The sequence below is a fragment of the Falco biarmicus genome, chromosome 5, assembly GCF_023638135.1.
Source record: "Falco biarmicus isolate bFalBia1 chromosome 5, bFalBia1.pri, whole genome shotgun sequence".
Classification (NCBI taxonomy): domain Eukaryota; kingdom Metazoa; phylum Chordata; class Aves; order Falconiformes; family Falconidae; genus Falco; species Falco biarmicus.
This window is the reverse complement of record NC_079292.1, coordinates 47,062,228-47,077,626: the sequence shown is the minus strand read 5'-3', so window position 1 is coordinate 47,077,626 and position 15,399 is coordinate 47,062,228. Positions and strand designations below refer to the sequence as shown.

Sequence of the window (15,399 nt, the reverse complement as noted above, 5' to 3'; positions counted from 1 at the left end):
TTGAAGCAGAGCACAATATTAGTAATTGTAATTAACAGTCTGCTAGCAAGCTTTCAGTGACAATCTCAGAATAATGAGTCCTTGAATTTCTTTTTTTGACAGGTTAGTCTGAAATCATGAAAGGACAATGCAGCAAATGCATGCCTGCATACCACAGCACTGCTGGCATGTTTCATTTTGGACTTTTAAGCCCTGAAACCATTTTTAAAAGGCAAAACAAAACAACCTTGTGACAGGAAGCTGATTCCATACACACACCATATTCATTAGAGGGCACTGTTTTTCCGTCTGTCTTTTAGAAGGTAAAGAGGAGAGAGGGGATTTAGGTATACAGGAAAATCTCAGCCCCCAAATACTATGCTCCACTGAAAAGGTACTACTTTAAAGGTACTTCGTAAGCATCTGAAAAGGTTTGAGGAAGTTTATTCCTCAGCTCAATGCTACATCAGTAACTAAGTGGTTAATGAGCTACAAAATTCTGGTGCAAATATTTAAGCTCTCTACATTATTATTTCCAGAGCTTCGATCCAATCTTTTCTTCTTTTAATATTGTTCTTGTAAAAGGTGACATGCAGATCAGAGCTTTAGTGTAGTGCACTAAATTGTTTTTTTTCCAGGAGAAAAACACATGATAAAACTCAACCATTGCTTTGTTAGAGACATCATTAATTCACAAAGAATAAAATAAAGGTATTTCACAGTTAATAAAGCTAATTCACTACACCTACTTTCGTATTAATTTTTTCAGCAAATAAGCCATCAAATCAAGAGAAAAAAAAAGAACAATGTGGATTTTACAACACTATCCAGTTTTCCTCTGTAAAGAATTTCTTGCCAATTAATTTGCTCAGGAAATCAGTAATGGTCTAGCAATTATTTAAGACCTCAGTGAACATTAAGAAAGCTGATAGATCAAATGATGATTGAAATGTAGCAATTTTTACAAAAATATGACAATAATATTTTTTGGACTATTTCAGGGATGTGCACATCTTGTATCAGTATCCAAGATTCCTAGCATTTATTTTCTAATTAAAGTATAGGAATCCTCATTCTGTTATCTCCAAGGAAAAGACTTATTTTTTAAAATAACCCAATAATCTAAAAAGGTATGTATAATTTATTCATTCATTGTCTTAAAAATTCACGTATGCTTTAAAAACAAAAAACCCCAAACTATCATCTCAACAGCCATTTTGAGAAAGAAAATTTGTTATCAAATCCAAAAAGAACAGTGAGTAGGACTGCCTTCATACTACACTGCTTTAGAGCCTTCCTACTATATCACTTGATGTAAATTTGACCTAAGACTATGTGGCCTACTTTCTCAAACAGATAATCCCTGCTCTAAAATGCAAAAGGACTTAAGTATGCACTTTGGGAGCTGAGTTTAGCGACTAATTTCAGTGGGTCAAGACCTTCACTGTGAAACGACAGGGCCAAGTTTGCAGAAGAAAAATGAAAGAAGGGGCGAAATTCTTCAATGCATTTTGACATGTGCACACTGAAGTTCAGGACACGAAAGCCACGGTGTAAATGAAGCTGAATCATGCCTATGATATACAGACATCTACATTAAATGGCATCTGAAGACCTGGGCGGTTAGTTTAGTAAGGCAGGTACATTACACTTACTAGTGACGCTCTGCGAGATCGTCGACTCATTGGCTGGTCAAACGGCGGGCTGTTAATCTGCAGCTTTTCAAGATAGCCATCAGGTATCCTGATGTCAGCAGGCAGGGACAAGCGCTTGTTCAAATCCTGCAATAAGTAATGTTTATAAAGAGAAGGGTCAAGTATAATTCAGAATTTCCTAAAACATCTTTTAATACCTGTAGTGTTACTGTTTTTAGAGTGTTATGATTTAAAACAAATAATTATATGAATGAAAAATAAGTAATATCACAGAAATTGTTTTAAAAAAAGACTTTCTTCTAATAATACTTCAAATTCCTTAGATAATAGGTTAAAAAAAATAATCAGTGCTTTACAAACTAATTGCTCTAACAAGAGGAATGAAATGCCAAAATGTAATTAAATACATCGTGGATAAATGTACTGAGTTTACTTGAGTACTTATACATACCTGGAATACCAGAAACTGAGAATTCAGAGGCTGCTAATTTCTTTTCATATAGTAATTACACTAGAATAACAAGAGATCTCCACGATTCAAAAAAAATACCACCACTTCTTTCTCTGACTCCTGAAAGTTATAAATTTGCTTCCATTTCAATTTTTCCAGTCTTACAAAACAGAATCACTTCATTATTAGAGCCAACTATTACAAATGTTAATACATTTTTCTATAGCAAAGCTTTTACTATAGGATCTTTAGAAAACCAAAGTGTCATCATATAAAAACAGTTTTCTCTACACCAGATTCTGTTTTTCACCAGTAAATTTTTCCAAAATCAACAACATTATTTCTAAGACAGAAGGAAACAAAATTACTTTGCCCTTCAGCAAACGTGGGGGGGGGGGGGGGGGGAACATAAGAGTTTTTGGGTGGCACTGCACATTCTTACAATTTTTTAATCTTCAGTTTGGCTTTAATCTCAAACATGCCAGAAAATGAAATCTCAAATATTCCCTTAAAGCGACCACTCACCACCACAGAGATAAAAGGGCATCATATCCAAACTCACAGAAAATAGGAAGTAATTTTCAAAACAGCAGGAATTGTTTTTCAGTGAAGGTAGTTTATCCAAGTAAAGAAAATCACACTCTGCATCAAACTATACAATCCACCCCCACAGATTCTACTCTGAAGTTAATAGGACATCTCTGGGACTGCCACTGTTTTCACACTTCTCTCCAGCAGAAGAGGGCAACTCCAGATTTCCGCTGATGGTCCTCAGATTTAATCAATACTGACCTGAGAGCAGTAAGCTTTTTGATGTTACCCTGTTCTATCTTACCTATCACCTCCAGCTTTGACTTCTGGGAATCACAAGCTCACCTAAACACTGGCAGCTACATCCCTATTCGGTTACCCTCAGGCTTGGCCATGTGTTTCTACTCATGTCTTTGCAGCAGCTTTGAACTATTTCAGCATGCTAAATCATCGAGAAACTATCTCGGGAGAGGTGCATAGCTTCCTGCCAGCTTTGTGCTCCAAACAGTTCAGTCTCACAGCCTGAACACAGGGCAAGAAAGGTAGCAGGGCAAGCCTGGGAAGCCAGCAGTTAAATTGGCTTAGGCTGCCAAAGAACTGGATCATCAGACTTTTCAGGACTTGAGATCTTTGTGGACAACTTGCCAAGCTTTCAGTGTTGATAATATATTTGAACAATGCATGATCCGTACACGTACCCAGAGCAACAGCTAAGCAAAAAATATCAGTTACAAATATGTGTATTTAAAAAATGAATGGAATTTGGAAATTAGTTGCATTTCAAGTAGCACCGGAGTGCTAATAATACCCCAGATGATTGATCTACCTATGCTATTCACTATGGCCATTAGATACAGGCAGAAAGTTTTGGAGAGATACCAACAAAGTTTAACTTCTGGTAGCTGACCCTTTCACTCCTCACACCTCCTCAGGTATAGAGCACAAAGTCTGTTAGCTTCTACTTTGCTACCCAACATCTGCTTCCTTGCATAACTGGAAAAATCAGTGCCTGTACTATTTTACACAGAATTTTTAAATTGTCTTTAAACAAAAAAGTACTGTTCACAGAATGGCAGCTTTGACCAACATTTTGAAGTTAAATTAAAAGAAAACAAAAGGATGCCCCAGTTTTGGTAGCTTCTAATTTCTTTACTAATTTTCAGCTTTGGAATTTCAAATTTTCAAAACACTGGCAATTTTTAAACTACCTGTGCGGTTTTTGGGAGAGTGGAGGAGCTAATTAATTACAATAGGAGCTAGCAGTAATCCTACAGTAAAACAGTACTGTCTGCTAAGGAATCTTCCTAATTTTTGACAGGCTCTGCTAATGCCATTTTTGTAATAGGCAACTAAAATTCAGTGAAGCTAAAATCATCTGAAAAGATAAATGTCTCTCCCCTACTGAAGATGGCTTCCAATTATGAAAAAAAATTTACAAAATCACCCTATAATTTATTGCATACTTCAGAAAATTCAAGTAGCTCATCAAAACTGATGAGCACAAAGGAAGGAGCTTCATGTTGCCTTAAAGAAAGCAGCTTTGTCATCTCACTGCAGCCGGAAACTGTGCAACTGCTGGAATGAGACAGGGCTGGCAGGAGAAGGACCAGCACCAGTCTCTACTCCACCGTTCCACTGCAATCCCAAGTCAAAGGTGGGGCAATATCCTGATTTTCTCCCGTTGCTCAAGAACATAAAATAAGGCAGATATTTGACAAATTGCAAGACAGCAGAAGAAAAGAGCACTGAACTGAGTTTTTCAATATAATTTCCTGAACACAGCAGATATCATCATCATAGATATATCATATATACACCCTATATACGCTGTGGCAAAATAGCTTTCTCTTACTCCTATCTATTAACTTTATGGCATAGAAATCTGCTGTAGTGCTGTCTTCTTACTGTCCCATAGTGCTTGTTTGACAGTAAGTACTTTTAACAGTCTGTTTATAGGGATACTATAGGGACCACAATTCAAAGGCCTCACGAAATACCAAGTCAATTGCACCCCAAAGCTCTCCATCTGTAATTTCTCTCCTCCCACAGCACTCATCCTTGGCATAGCCCACACCTAGCTCCACTGCCTCAAAGAAACATTTCTAAGCATACAGAGTTGATGGGTATGTAGGAAGAAAGAAGGAAAAGCAGCCTTTAAGCTGTGATGGCAATTTGAAAACTACGCCATTAACCGTGCACAGCACCTGCCATCAATAATCACATTCCTTTTCAAATGCAGAGGAAGGGAAACAAAACAAGTCTAAGATGTTTTACACCTACCAAGAATTCATTACTCTGGAGTTCAGCTACCATAAAAACGGGAAGTAACAGTATTTTAGGTACCAGAAAACATAATGGGAGCTAGTTGTAATTCTATTACAGAATTCCCCTTCTTTCGTTCTCAAACACTCTGCCTATTGCCATTTTTGCAATAGGCAACTTCAAAACTCCCCATGACTGACTTCAGAGATCCATGTGATATCCTCAGTTCCAAACTGAGCTTAAGCTATAAACTTACATTTGGTACTACACAGTGCTCCACAGTGCGTAATACAGATACTGTTTGAATGTAAGTAGTTACTGATGTAAGGTCAAAATCTATTCCAGTTTGGGAAAACCTCCACAAACAACAGTCTATTTTAAGTATACAAAACCCACCCTCATCCCCACCCGCCCCCAAAGTCTGTCTGAAAATAAACCACCAACCAAAAAAAAACCACCCATACCACAACCTGAGGGGAAAAGTAGGAAGAAAATTTTTTCACAATCATAGTATCTTTTTTTAACACAATTTCTCTACTTACCTTTGTAACATAAGGGACAAAACAAGGCAGTAATCACTCATCCCCGTCCCCCCCAAATCAGTATTTAATGCTGGAAGCCTAAAGTTTTGTCATGTTGTAAATAAATAAAAACACTATCCATTCTCCTTAACTTGTTAGAGTTGAAGAAAGTTTCTTTTCTGAGAGAAAACCATAATGATTTAATGGAAACTGCAGCAGGTACTTTATAGATTTTTTCCTCCTGATAATCTACACTACTACTTACTTGCAATACTCATGCATACTGGCTCTGTTGAAATGTCAGCCAAGTCAAGACTTCTTTTTTAAAACCATATATTAAAATTGTTACCTACCAGTTAGAAACCCTTCATGACAACAATATTTGAAAGATCATATATAAAGTCACATACATATTCTTTACCTGTCTAAAATAGGCAAAATTAAAGAAAATAGTTTACAGTGCAAATCCAAATACCTGAAAGACAGACATTATTATGGGGTTTTTTTGCTTGTAACACTTTAATTCCTCACAGTTTTTGCAATAATTGAAGCAACCACCTCTTGGGAAAAGAAAGCAATCATAATTAAATACTATACAGCAACACAAAAGGGGATTCATTAGACATGCATGAGAGAAATAAGCACAACATTTCCTAGTGGCTAAACAGAAAAACTGGAAACTAAAATTACATCAGTTTGACACAGTTGAAAAACCCAGTTAATTTAACTGAGTTTATCTTAAAAAGAAAAGCAGGAACCCTACCATACACCAACCGGTTTTGAGCTTCAGTGTTCGAGACCAGGCAGTTTGCTGACACTTAGCCCACCCGTTCAGCCAACAATAGCAAGAGACTTATCCCTCCACTGTGGGCTGACCCCGGCCAACAGCCAAGCGGCATCCAGCTGAGCACTTGCTCCCTGCTCCCATGGGATGCAGAGAAGGTGAAAGGATGGTGAAGAGACTTGTGAGTGGGGCTAATGACAGCTTAATAGGGAAAGCAAAAGCTGCATGCCCAAGCAAAGTGAAAAAAGGAACTGATCTGCACCTTCCCATCTGCAGGCAGGTGTCCAGCTGCCTCCCAGAAAGCTGGGCGTTAGCGTGCCCAGCAGCGGCTCAGGAAGTGGAAGACAAACGCCACAGCCACAGTTGTCCCCCCTTCCTCCTCCTCCTCCCCAGCTTTTATTGCCAAGCACATCATCACATGGTACAGAATAGCCCTTTGGCCAGTTTGGGTCAGCTGTCGAGTCCAGGGGAAGCAATCCATTCCCCCACTGGTGCCAACAGCCTTTATGGAGAGGCTGGCCTTCGCATACGAAGCCCACATGGCAACTGCCAGCTCTGCTCCCTCATGCTGCTACTGCGTCCATCCCACTGCAATCTTGCTATTGCTGCTTTAGTAGTAGCAAAGCCTGCTCTTGGGAACCCCATGGCTTACTGCTACTTTGGCATGATGTCAGGCAGGAGAGCAAGCAACAGTAGGAAACAGTGATTTTTAAGAATTTCTAATTCTCTCATACCTCTGTGGAATTCTGTGAAACAATGAAAAAGACACATTCTGAACAGAGGACTTTGTCCACAATAATTTCAATGTCCAACTGAATCTAATGACATGTTAGCATTTCTCAGAAAACAGAAAAACACACCTTAAATCAATGAAAATTACTAAACCCAAGAAATCTTTTATAATGGAATTTTTTAGAAGGCTGTTAAAAATGTGGGCTGTTACACAATCCTGCTACAGTGCTGTTTAAAGAATAGTAGTAATAAGGAAGCACGTCAAATTCATGACAGGATTGATAATTTTCCCTATGCTCTTTAATTTTTGACAGGTAAGATTTTGAGTCAATACTCCAGTTACATGTTCATTTTTAACACTAATTTTGCATCCCTTTATGAACCTTTCAAATTTTTGATTCATTTTTATAGATAGTAAATTAGAGTAACTCCCTATGTTATATATCCTTTTCTAAACATTACAGGTGTGTAAGTGGTGTACACAGACCCTCAACTATGCAGAAGGAACCTGGGTGCACTCCTTTGTAACTTTTAACAAGCAAAGGTTTACTGGAATGCAAAACCTTAGCCTTCATGGACAAAGTACTGCAGGTAAAACAAATTATCTTTTTTAGAAAATTAAAATGATAGTATTTTCTTGTATGTCACTTAAGATTTATTTTTCTAAATTAAACTTAATTTATGAAAAAGTTCTTGTCAATTTGTTACATTTTCTAGTTCGATTCTTTTATGGTTATCCCTAGTGAACTTGCAACAAAATACATTAGTGTTCAGTAAATGCAGTACTGTTAAATGCTCAAATGCCTACAGTTAACCATATGTGGCTTAATGAGCTATTTTTTGATCCAGTTCCAGAAAATATTCTGGAGAACATATTCAGGCACCATTTGCTTTGCTAGTGTAACCAAAATGCTTGCGGCATTTTCCCCCTCCTTCTACAATTGAAAAGCACATTTTCTACCCTCACGTGCAATGCTTATTCTCAGTGTTGCTTTACTACTGGTATTACTGGCAGAGAAATACATACTATTTTTATAACGTGCCTGAAATAAGAATCACATTTGTCCTGCTCTGCTTGATAGCAGATAAACATGTAAGCACTTGTGACACTAATATCACTTTGTTTTCTGTACAGATAAACTACCCCAAAGCATGATTATCTTTACCATCTATTTCTAATGCTAGCTACAGCAAATGTTCTGTGAAAAGCCTTGCTTTGTCGAGCCTTTTCTTCCATCTGGTTAGCATCCAAGCGCGTTGCTGTAACTTGATGTGGATGTTCTGTCTACCACTGACTACTTATGCTTGGGCACAAGAAAAGGAGGCAGGTGTTTCAATTTTAATCCTGCAGGTCCTGTGAGCTGCGTAATTTAACATTACATGTAAACAAATATTTCTTCCAAATAAAAAAAAAACACCTCCTGTTTTTCACACATACTTGGAAGTAAAAAACCAAAAATCCCAACATTTTTTATTTCTTTACTTCTGGTCCCCTTTCAGATGGCCCAAAATACTGTTGCAAGCATCAGCTTCTTGACTTGCCACCCACAGTAAACCATTCACAAGAGTTTAATACTAGAATTTTGTTACCACATTCTGTTTTTCAGAGCTGACTCTCAAACAACTCTATTCTTTGTTTCCTGCCCTTTTCTCATCTCTTATACTCCACGATACAAACTCACCAGCTATTCCTCTTGCCAATTGCTTGACTTGGCCCATATAATATTCTTTACTGCCATAGCATGATACTTTAGAAAGTCTCATTCCTGGCCAACAGATCAATTTTCACTTCTCAAAACCTGTCAAAAAAGTATATTTTTCCACAGAATGAACCATGAAAGCAACACTGTTAACTTTTCACACTTCAAATCAGGTATTAAAAATCAACAACCATTTTTCTTTAACTCACCATTTATTTTTTTACAAGACTTACTACACACTTCCGTAAATTTAACTGAAATGAAATAAAGATTATTCTAAATCAGGATATAGGATGTTTGAACTCTACATGTTAATACTGCTCTAAAAAGATGCAATTTGAAATATTCACACTTTTTAGTCTGTCTTCTAATGACTCAAGTCATTACATCTTTGACTTACATAGCACATTTAGACAATAAACACTACTATTTTCACAAAACAGAATATTTTTAATTATTGTCAAACAATAATTAAAAATAAGTAACCAGACAACTGCCCCAGAGAAGGATTTCAAGGTCTCCCTGAGTACAGTTCTCACTATGCTACAAAAAGCAGAAAAACTGAGATTACTTTTATTTTTATCCTTTAACAAAGGTGCCAATTTTTTTTGCTGCAGTAACAATAAATCTGTCTTGAATCTATTGGGCTACAAATGCCATTGAACTTTCAACTGCTAGGCTGTTTCAGGCTGCTACTGCACTCAACTGCAGGAAGAGAAGAAAGATTTGGGCTTCTGCCAGCGGAGCAGTAGGAGACAAAGAAAAAAAAAAAAGAAAAAAAAAAAGGGCAATCCTGTAATACCAAACGAATCATCCAGAAAAACTGGAAGGGAAAACCAGGACAGCATCAGCCTCATTCTGATGACAGCATCAGCCTCAGTTCACTATTCCTTGAATGTTTCATTTAGCTCATCTAACAGCTGACTACCTCCCGTCTTTCATTGCCTGTGGCCAGATGTTCCCATTGCTTTTTGGAGGAGAATGGGCTCTAAGTTAACAACACAGTGATGTGGTACAAGAAAGTCAACTGGCAGAAAAATACTCCTTCAAAACAAAGCAAGTAATTATCTGCTGATGCAAGTTTAGGAGCCAAGAGGAGAGGGAAGCTGGCTCTGTCAGGAGCAGGTAGTCAGTGGATGACACACATTGTACTGCCCAGCTGTTTTGGTTCTTCAGTTTATTGATGAGTTACATTTCCAGACCAACCATTACTTAAGGTATGTACTTACTATATAGCAGCAGACAACAAGCGCTCCCCCTCTCCCTGAAATTTTATATTATCTTTTAAGAGTTAATATTGTTGAATTCCATCCATAAAATTTTGTTACAGCCTCACAAAGAAAAATAATTGTTCTTCTAAGTCTACAGACATCAGTTGCCAGCCCAAACAATCCACTACAGATCAAATGAAAACCATTTGCTCTCTTGTGAAAGCATCAGTCTGAATTAGCCTTCTCACCAGTTTCAGCGAGCACCAGTGAGACTTGTCAGCTGCAACCACAAGCTGCTCACTAATAAGTCACAGTGCTTTTGTTCACTGGAGAATGCTGTCAGATCTAAAATGCTACATCATATAACCCTCTATGCAACACAGTTCCAACTTCATGACATGCTTACTGTAAAAAAAATATTCCACTTCTTAAGAGTATTCTTTCCTTGTATATTTTAAATAAAAATGTATATATTATGTCCTACTTCCTGACACACAAAGCAAACAAATCAATTGGAAAACATCTGCTTATGGCCAATGAGAATTCAAACATTCTAATAGACAATCTTAGATGCATATGTACCTTCTGTACCATTTTAGTATCAAAGACCATGTGGAGTTTTTTCTGAAGGTTGCCTTACCAAATTTCAGCACGTTTTTGTCAAATGACAGAGCACAGTTGAAGCCAACTGGATCCTCTACAGAATTATGACATAAAACAAGACCGCTAGAGCCAAAAGCAAACAGAAGAAACCCAAGCCCAAATCAGAGAATATATTTATGGAGAACTCTGTTGTTTGGTTACAGCCCTGTAGACCTCCTGTAGAAGCAAAACACCAGCATACAACTTCCATCAAAAGAAACCTATAGCATGCTTGCAGCATGCTATTTTAATACCTTTATAAATAAGCCTCAATTACTGTAACCAAAAAGACTATTTTAACAGCTGGGATGAGTTACCTATACCAGTTTTCCTTATAGGTACATAAAACCATCAGCATTCCCACACTCAACTGACAGGTGTAACATTTCATTGTGATGCAGAAAGTACATTTTTTTTCTACCTTCTGCAGAATGGTATACTGAATACTACATCTTTCCTTTATACTTCAATGTTGTTGTTACTTTACTGAAAACATTACATCCCAATTAATCAATTATATACTGTTTAATTTGAGCAAAGGGTCATCAAAGAACATTTTCTTCTGTTGGAAGCAGTATTGAAAATATAAACTTAAAATCCACCTACAAAGGATCACTGCTACCTCTCACTCCATAAATACATGCTGGTTTTCAGTCAGTCTATTGAAATGCAACACAATTTAAAAAAGCATCAATTTTGAGCACTAAATCAAGTGGTTTTGTATATTTGGGACATAAATGACCGAAAATATTAATCAATTAAATCAAGAGGTTTTTCTCCAATATGCTAATCAAATCAAATACACCAAGTACTTTAGGCATTTTAGCATGAAATTGATTCCACAGGCTATTTCAGACCCAGAAGAAATACCAATGACCACAGATATTGCATGATTTCTGCCCCTCCCCATCATAATGTTTGTCAGATTTGATGTGGAGATGCTAGGAAAAGACAAGGACAAAATGTATTAAGTGAAACACTGATATTATTAAGATTCTAAGGTTAAGGTTTAATCTCTATTTTGGGACACAGAGTCATGTTTTCCCAGCATATTCTACTACCATCAAGCAAGTTATTGCCCATATGTACAATAGCTACGGCCATTCAAAAATATAGAGTAATTTTTTTAAAAGCACAGAAACCAGAATTACAAGCAGATAACTTTTATTTTCTTTAGCACAATAAAAAAAATTATGAAAAGAAATCTTCTAATTATCTTGTCAGTAATATTTTAACAATTGGTATTTTCAAACCCACAAAATTAGAACTATAGGTCAACAGGACTTTTTTCATATAAGGAGTCAAAAATATGAATTCTGAACTATTTTGTCTTCAAAATACTTTTAACAAGAATTTAATGGACATGCTGCTTACAGACTAGCTGAATAAAAACTGCAATTTCATTCTTTAAAAAAAACAAACCCACAAGCTGTTTTTTATTTACTTACTTACTCCAGCTTTACTATTCACTTACTCCAGCAGTTTTTAAGGTGAAAGGCGGAAACTGTTCAGCTCAAATACAGTATTCAGAAACTACATTCTAGGAGCTTCTACTCAAAACCAATGAAACTAAACCAAAACAAATCATGGGTGACATGAAACCAGTTCTGAAAAATCTGACAAAGGAGCAAGGATTACTTCATTTTTATCAAGTGTATAAACACATAGCAAAACTGTGGAAAAATTAGGCCACAAATCCTTAAAAATTCTTTGTTTTGTTATTATTTTATTGCATCTCACAGAACTCATAAAGAAGTGAACTCAGAGAGTATAAGGAGGAATAAGACAAATAGTAATAACCATCAAAAGATCACATCTGATTTTATTTGCCTGGCTAAATTATCACCTCACAAGATACTACTCCGCAGTATTAGCCTTAACATAAACCCTGCTGACATCCAGGGTCTGACAGCCGTTTCACTCAGTAGTAGGTGCTGAGCAGTAAAAGACACTAATAGAGCCTCATCTTCCTAATTTTTAAACATAGATTTCTGCATATTTTCATCACTTTCTGTAACACAGTACTAAGAGAAACTGCCCAAGAGAGAAAGGTAGCATAAGTTTATCAGCTTACAAAAATGAGGTGGAGAGCAACCAGAAAAAATACCATGAGAAACAAACCAGACCATACCACTGCAAAAATGCAAACTTGGACCCTTAAAAGAGTTCTGTGTGATGTTAATTGCCAACACAAACCATTCACATCAACAGAAAGCTGTAAGTACCAAAGGGAAAGTCCCATGAAGAAACTGGCTAATTCAAAATAAACCAACCTCCTTAAAATGGAAACTAGAAACCTGACCTTCCTGGACAGCACAGTGAGGCTGGAGTCCAGGGCATGAAACTGCACCCCAATACTGACTTCTCATCTGCTGCGTTTCAGTGATTAATAGAGATATGTTTTGTAGATGGCTGAACACATCCAATATAATAGCAGACTACTCTTAAATAGAGCTTAAAAGAGAAACCAAGTTATGAAAAAGCAGAAATAAAAAAGCAGGTATTGCATCCTTATAGAACAGGCATTGGCTACTGCAGTAATTTTTCTAAGGGAAGCAGCATTTCCAAGTGGAATACAAGAGCTTTAGCATCAAGATTACAAAGGTTCCTAACAGAAGGGCAAAAAAGCATCAACTGGTGGTAACAGACAATTACCCCTAGAAAATGTAGTAAAAGGCAGATCAGAGCCTGTCTGTTATCCAAGTGGAAACTACTTTTCTAATTGCAGTTTTCTTCTGTAGTTGGAAGTTTACTAATCAAATATATCAAAAGGAGGTCCATTTGTTTTGTCAAAACTGTACTAGTAATTTAGAACATGCACTTGTCTTTTAGAAGAGGGATTTTGAAAATATCAAGCTTCATGTGAACTTGAAAGCAGGAATTTACAAAAATAATAGCATATTTTTTTAGCGTAGCCTTGCAAAAGGTTGAGACAGCTGCCAAGCATGACTGAATAATAATAATAATACAGCAACCACTGAAAATCAAAAAAGTCTTGATTTTATTCAGCCTCAGTTTTTTTCTGTCTAGTACTGAAATCTTCTGACAAACAGCCACATGTTTGGATTCACAGAAGAGACAATCAGAAGAAAAGCTACACATTTCTCAGGTGCAGAGAAGGAAATTTGACAAAACCCAGTAAATAAGGCAGGAAGAGTTATACAGCTGCCAAGGACAGAGGGAAAGGGGAAGGAACCACCTCTCCTCAGAGAAGGCATGTAGTAATGCCTACTGGGGACCCAAGGGCAAGGATACTGGGGATCTTGAATGGCAAGAGATGCAGAGCTGAATGCTCAGGCTGTCTTTGATACAGTGCTTCCTGCTTCCAAAACTAATGACAAGAGAAAAAATACTGTATTGCCATCCAGTCTGCTGTTCAAGATCTTAAACAACTGAACAGAGCCAAGAGCGCACATGTGAATGGGGACCTACAAACCACATTCTAATCTGAATCTACAAACAGAAAACCTTAGCAGTGTCAGCTGAAACATCAATTAATTTTACAGGTTTTTCACTGGAGAAGGTACACTTCCCAGCTGAACCTAAGAGGAGCAGATCAAGTCACTCAGGCTGCGTCAAGACCCCTGAACTAGTCACACCTCTGGCAAAGCGTGGAGCTCACCAAAAACTTATTTTTCATCTCTGTTCTTTCTTTCAGAACGTGACCGATAGAACACACACTTGACTACAGGATCACTTTGCATTTCTTTCTGTTCAACTAAAACCACTAATCCTGCAGCTAATCCTCCCGGGAAGAATCATACCCTATAGCAGTATGGCAGGAGCAGCCCGATCTGGAACACACTCCTGCCACTGATGTGACAGTCTGATGGGTAAGAACTGTTTCTCAGGATAAAGTATCTGTGAAACAGGCTGGTGAACAGTGGGTTATGGCCCTTTGCCAGTTCACATGCAAAGACAGCTTACAGACCTTGGACTTCTGGGAAAGGGAAACAGATGTTTCAATTTGCACAGACTGTATCTCCCTATTTTTTACCCACCACAGTTCTTAATGAAGCATTCACTATCTAGTGCATGGGCACTGGATCCCCAGTGAACACTTACGGCTTGAAACATGAATTTATATTAATGCATTACTGCCCATGTCTTCTTTTCCAGCAAATCAAAGTGGAAATGCTTTAAACTGTAACTCCATAATCCAGAGAAGTGCTTCTTGTTACGTGATAGAAGCACCTACACTTAAAATACATACCCACATGTATTCATTCTTAGGTTGTGTTACTTCTGGCACTTGAAAGAATTTATTCTATACATCTGTTTTGATAAATAGTTCTACTAATTTACTAAGTAATCATCAACATTAGCATGAGATTAGTAGACATTTTAATTAAAACCTAACAGCTGTTTGAAGCCAAATTCCTCACACAATAGATGCTTACACCTACTGTCAGTACAGTTCCTGAATGAGGGGAAGGAAAGGGGGGTGGGGAAGCAACTGCTTTATGTACCATTTGTAGCCTGTGGATTACAGGCAGCATAAACTTTATCTAGGCAACACAACAAGATTCTGGTATGTTCTCTTTGTTTTCAAAGCACATGATAACAATGAACATTCATTTTAAAAAAATAATCTAACCCCACAACTGCAGTGCTGTCAAATTCAGAGGCCAATGCATATCATCTCCCTGTCTGTAACAGTCATGCTGGCCTAAATTCTATGTCATTTGGGGGGTGGGGGTGGGGGTGTCTGTGTGTGTCTGTGACGGATTGAATGCTGGTATCTCCGTGGCTGCTACTGTGGATGTAAAGTTTTCACCCCACCTGATTTTCCAATGTGGAGCAGGATTCTTTCTCATTGCAGTATCATCACTTTGTACCTAAAATGCTTCACATTTAGCTTACATCGCAGTCTGATGATTTCCTGTCTAAACCAGATCAACTTAAGGTGATGAAATTTCAATGTTCTATTA

At 37.4% G+C, this 15,399-nt stretch overlaps 1 protein-coding gene across 4 annotated transcripts in view; it reads right to left on the bottom strand.

Annotated features, from left to right (window-relative positions):
• Positions 1 to 15,399, bottom strand: part of CDK17 (cyclin dependent kinase 17) — a 96,793-nt gene that overhangs the window by 19,224 nt on the left and 62,170 nt on the right. For all 4 annotated transcript variants that reach the window (XM_056341754.1, XM_056341757.1, XM_056341755.1 and 1 more), the window contains one exon: positions 1,635 to 1,760. In XM_056341754.1, coding sequence (XP_056197729.1) covers positions 1,635 to 1,760 — 126 coding nt within the window. The remainder of the gene's footprint in view (positions 1 to 1,634; positions 1,761 to 15,399) is intronic.